Source organism: Elephantulus edwardii, unplaced genomic scaffold (assembly GCF_000299155.1).
Source record: "Elephantulus edwardii isolate Elephantulus edwardi_28Jun2011 unplaced genomic scaffold, EleEdw1.0 scaffold00126, whole genome shotgun sequence".
NCBI lineage: Eukaryota > Metazoa > Chordata > Mammalia > Macroscelidea > Macroscelididae > Elephantulus > Elephantulus edwardii.
This window is the reverse complement of record NW_006399876.1, coordinates 8,974,453-8,979,751: the sequence shown is the minus strand read 5'-3', so window position 1 is coordinate 8,979,751 and position 5,299 is coordinate 8,974,453. Positions and strand designations below refer to the sequence as shown.

Sequence of the window (5,299 nt, the reverse complement as noted above, 5' to 3'; positions counted from 1 at the left end):
AACGCTTCGTTCTGGAGTCTGGGAGCAGCTCAGGTCTGTGGGAGGGTAGAACCTGGAAGACAGTTGGGGGGCCCTTGCAGCCCCAGAAGAAAGGCAAGAGCCAGGGAGCCTGGCAGCCAGAGGAGTGTCCCCAGGGCCTGACTCCCCTCTGGACCCTGGGGTCCTCCATTTGGAAGGACTCAAATGAACGGGGAGCTCAGAGTCCAGATAAAAGGCAGGGTGGGCAGTTCCGGACAGGTCTCAGGCATCTTGTCAAAAGTCACTAATCATTTGGGAGGGTCAGGGTAGCCCCGGGATTCGATTGGGCCTATCAGCACCCTCCCAAAAGTGGGGCTCAGCCCACCCCAGGGAGATGGGCTCAGTGTGCAAAGTGCCCGCCAAAGTCCACATGGGGATCAGCCCCCGTGGTGGGACGGGCACAGAGGCGGACCTCAGCCTAGGAAGGCCAGGGGGCTCAGGGTCCCTGCGGGCCGCGGGGCAGTGCACGGATGGGTCGAGGAGGAGGATTGTCCAGCACTGGCTCGGGCCTGGGGCGCGCCACGCCTCGGCGCTTCTGCTTGCGCAGCAGGTAGTTGGAATACTGCACCTCAGGCATGGCCAGCTTGAGACAGGCCTCGGTGGCGGGCCCCGCGCCGCCGGTGGGCAGGTCGTAGCCCATGATGTCCACCTTGCGGCTGGGCTGCCACGGCTGCAGCTGCTTGGTGCGGATCTGCGCGGCCGGCCGCAGCACGGGCTCGGCACCGAAGCAACTGCGAAGCAGGCGCTCGCGGGCCGCGCGCAACTCGCGCGCCTCGCGCTCCACGCACGCGCGCCCGGCGTGCGCCACTCGGCGCCAGAAGGTAGCGTTGAAGTGGTCGTAGAGGCCGGCGTCCAGCGCGTTCCAGGCGCGTGCAGCCCGCGCCAGCGCCTCGGGGATGGCAGCCAGGCGCGAGGTGGCGGCGCGCGCGTTGAGCTTGGCGTAGAGCACGTCGTCCAGGTCCCAGGCCAGCAGGCGCCGCAGCAGCACGAGCGACTCGTCGAAGTACTCAGCGATCATGACCAGCGAGAAGACCTCCTCTACCTGGCGGATGAGGCTGGCCAGGTAGGCGGCGTCGTCGCGAGGGCTGCGCTCGTTGTCGCCGCCCAGGTCGTAGGCCAGCGTGTTGTGCGCGAACATGGCGAAGTGCTCGCCCGCGCGGTAGTAGGCCTCGGGCGCGCGCAGGAAGGCTTCCAGCGAGGCGTTGGGCACGCGCCGGAAGGCCGGGCAGTACTGGTTGTAGTAGCTGAAAAGCGACTCGAACATCGCGGCCGGCTCGCGCAGGATGGTGACATAGATGGTGCCGGGCGGCATGAGACGCGCCAGCTCAGCGCGGTCGAAGCGCAGGTGGCTGGCGAGCACGTGCGGTGGCCGCGTGGCCGGGTGCACGAAGTGCGCCGAGAAGTTGCGTGGGTAGCAGAACTGGTGCTCGCAGCTCGGGTGCGGCAGGGCCACCGTCAGGTTGTGGCGCTCGGCAAAGCGGAACAGGATGTTCTGCACCGTCGTGCCCGCCGTCTTGTGTGTCTTCAAGAAGGCCACCGTCATGTGCTTGGGGCGCGGTGGTGACTCCCGCAGAGGCGGACAGCTCAGGGGGAACAGCTTCGGGTACCTGAAGGACGGGCGTGGGGACGCAGGGAGGAGGGTGTGAAGGAGATGCAGCCTCTCTGCTACCCCTCCCCAAGGATGGAGGATTATGACCCCCAGTGGTCGGTCCTGGACGTTCCTCCTGGAACAGTGGAGGGGTGGCATAGCAAGCAGTCCGTGCGGAAATCTCCAAAGACCCTCTGCTAGCCTCCACATGTCCACTCCGCTGTGTCATCCCCACCAACCGCGGACCTGCTGGCTGGATTTGTTGACACAGGCATCACTCGGTTCATTGAGCTGCACTTTATTTACCTTCACAGACACTTTTTTACTAATTGAAGGTTGTGGCCACTTTGTCTGCATCAACTTTATCTGCGCCATTTCCCCAACATCCTGTGTTCATTTTCTATGTGGGTCTCATATAGCCTTTCCAGTTGTATTTGGGAGCTCTGGTGCCCTAGTAATAAGAAGCTGTGCCTTAATTTCAAAGACATGCAGTTCAAATCCACCAGCTGTCCTGAAGGAGATGGGCAGTCTCCTCCCATGTAGTTTACTGTCTCGGAAATCCGGCTAGAGGGTCAGCTCTTCGTTGATTCCTACTTGATGGCATGTAATGCTATTGCTCACTTTGGAGTCCGTAAAGAAGAGGCTTCATCTCACATACTCAGGGCATGTTGCTAGAAGGGGCTATTCCTTGGAGAAGGACTGGGAAGGGTGGAGGGTCAGCAAAGGAGAGGAAGACCCTCCATCAGGTGGACTGACACGGTGACTACTGCAATGGGCTCTTGTGCGTCAGGAAGTATGAGGATGGCACAGGACAGAACAGGGCTCAGATCTTTTGTTCATAGGGTCGCTATGAGTCGTACTCGACTCGATGGCACGTAACAACAACAACATTGCACACTTAATGTAATGTAATGCACACTCAACAGGCCACAGTATAATGTAAACTTAACTTTAAATGCCCTTGGAAAGAAAACATTTCATGTGACTTGCTTTACTGGAATATTCACTTCCTTGTATTGGTCTGGGACCACACTTGGAACATCTCTGAGGGTTGCCTGTTCTTTTAAACACTCTGGTTGTTGTGCTGACCCTCTGGCGGGTTTTCAGAAGCAGTCATTTGCAGGGAAGGAGATTGCCCATCCTTCTCCCATGGCTTTGAACCTCATGCCTTCAGGGCTGCAGTGCAGCTTCTTGCCACTAAGCCACCAGAGCTCCCTTCTAAGGAATAACATAGGGTAAATGTCACTTCTGAGATTCTGTTAGAAAGAGACTATAAACAGTGCAGAACAAGAGGTGCATTACAAAGTGGATGGGGGCAGGGAAGAAGGAGAGGGAGGGAAGACACTATGCAACAGTGACTGAATAAAAATGAGGAGAAAAAAAAAAGACTATGGCCTGTCTTGGTATCTCACCCTCCAGGATATTGGGGACAAGCTTGTTGCCAACAACCCTGTCATGAGGTTGGAAGCAGAGCTCTACCAATCGAGCCTTCAGATGAGACCACATCTCCAACAGAAAGTTCAAGTGCAAGTGCAGCTATCAAGTATAAGTGTACTGTCATGAAAGACCTGGAGCTAGACACACCCAGCAAAGCTGCGCCTGGGTTCCTGGCCCATAGTAACAGTGAGACAGTCAAGGCCAGTTGTTTCTCTCTGCTGTACTTCAGGGCAATTTATTTATGTAGAAATAGAAAACAAATATAAGGAACCTCACAGGTTCTTGAGGATCTTTGAGATCCAGAAACTGATTGGCAAAGAAAAAAAGGCTAGAAACAACGCAGATAAGGTCACTATCATGGACTGAATTGTGTCCCCATGCAGGTAGTGGCATCATGTGGAAGTTATTTAATGATCATGATCTGTTAAATCAAATAGTTGTAAAAAGATTAAGGGTGGGATGCAACACTGCTTAATCCCATAGGGCCCTAATCCGATGAAAGGGGCTTCCGTAGGATGTGGCTTGTAATAGGTTTTATCTCATTAGTGATAAAAGAAAGGGAAAGTGAGCTGAGGGGCGGGGAGGGGGAGTAACTCAACTGTCTGTGGTGGGACGTTCCTTGACTCTGGGGGATGCCAAGACACATCGTTGTCTCCCTCCAGGGAATGGCAGGCCTGCGGATGCTGAAGGAAGCAAAACCACTTCCTCCAGGACAGACAGCCAGCTTTCCACTAGAGCTGAGCCCCAAATCCAGAGCTCTGGTGGCCTAGCCTTTAAGGAGCTGACTGTTGACCCAAAGGGGTTGCCTCTCTGGTGATTCAGACCCACCCGTGGCTTGACGGAAAAAGATGGGCAGTCTCCTCTCATGGGATTATAACCTCAGAAATTGAATGTTGCGACAAATGCCAAAGATGAGTTGTGTCAGCTTTGAGTTTTGAATTTATAGCACAATACCAATGACATTAATTGAAAGCATTTACCTATATAAAATGATATTAAATGTTATACAAGGAATGTATCCATTCACACGTATATTAAACACATCAGCTAGAGCAGGTGGTTGGTAGAATGGAGGGCAGTGAATAACTCGTGTTGAGCAAATTCTAAGAAAATACTTACCTGTTACAGCCAGGCACTCGTGGTACCTGAGTCGCCTACCCCCTTGCTCTCTGCCTTCTTTCTCAGTTTTACTTCCACCTTCTAACAGTGGAGCCAGGCTTTGAGGCAACCCATTTGTTGGGATTCTTTTAAGGCCTCTGGAGACTCACTCGTCCAACAAATACCACTTGAGCATAGCCTGTGAGCACTATTAAAAAACTCAAGAGACACCCCAGCGTGCAGAGCAACCGCCCAAGGGTGACCCTGACCACATGGGGCTGCCCTCATTCCAGAAACAAGGGTGTTTAGGATTGTAGGTGACTTGGAAAGTCCTGTTAAACTTTAGTCCTTTAGAGTTAAACCAGCAAATGATCCCACTGAGGGGAGAGCAGGGCCCATTCCCACCCTCCTCAGGGACAGCAGAAATGGAAACGTTGAGGTCCCTGAGAGGTGAGGTGCTGGACGTGGTTGGGTTCAGTGAGTTAGAACAGAGAGAGGCCTCTCACTGGTTGTCACCTGGTTTCCTGTAGCAGGGTGACTAGCCTGGGTCACATGTCGCTGTTCACAGTCTATGGAGGAGGAACCCAGGGCTCAAGCGAAGTGGTTCTTCTTGAAATCTTTTCCCTGGAGACTTGGGGGAGGTAATGTGATTCAGAGGGAAGGATCCTAGATTGGAATCAGGCCATACCCCAGTCCCAGCTGTCACTGACGAGCTGAGTGACACGGAGCAAGTCACACGGCTCTTTCAGTGGAGACGCATTCGGCCAAGGGAGGTGGTGATGACCTAGAGAAGGAATCCTGTGGCAGGTGGAAGGAGGACTCCCCAGGTAAGCCCCAAGCCAGAAACAAAGCCCCTGGGGAAGGGCCCTTACCAGCTGAGCTGCGCCCCCTGGTGGATGAGCAGGCTCAAGGTGCTGCACCCCAGCAGCAGCAGCAGGACCCTCCGGCGGCTCAGCATCTTGGTGGCCTGCTGCAGGTGCTGGAGGATGGGCGGCATGGTGAGGTGCCCAGCGGTGGGCCAGCCGGGGGCCTCGCTATCCAGCACTCCCTTCACCAGCACTCATGGGGGCTCCTGGGGCTCCGGTAGCAGGGCCAGTGTTCCTGAGAGGCCTGGCAGGAGAAGGAGGCAGACAGGTTTGTAGCAGCAGCAGAGATGGG

The 5,299-nt window shown here is 55.2% G+C and overlaps 1 protein-coding gene across 1 annotated transcript; it reads right to left on the bottom strand.

Annotated features, from left to right (window-relative positions):
* Positions 1 to 396: 396 nt before the first annotated feature.
* GAL3ST3 (galactose-3-O-sulfotransferase 3) lies at positions 397 to 5,299 on the bottom strand. The gene is made up of 2 exons (XM_006893306.1): positions 5,014 to 5,299; positions 397 to 1,625 (listed from the first exon to the last, which is right to left on the bottom strand). The coding sequence occupies exons 1-2, from the start codon at positions 5,136 to 5,138 to the stop codon at positions 455 to 457; spliced, it is 1,296 nt and encodes a 431-aa protein (XP_006893368.1). The 5' UTR covers positions 5,139 to 5,299; the 3' UTR covers positions 397 to 454.

Excerpts from the sequence above, each read along its gene's own strand:
- GAL3ST3 (XM_006893306.1), bottom strand. The coding sequence starts at position 5,138 with ATGCCGCCCATCCTCCAGCACCTGCAGCAGGCCACCAAGATGCTGAGC. Across the intron at positions 1,626-5,013 it reads CAGGGGGCGCAGCTCAGCTG|GTACCCGAAGCTGTTCCCCC; the intron begins GTAAGGGCCCTT and ends CCCGTCCTTCAG.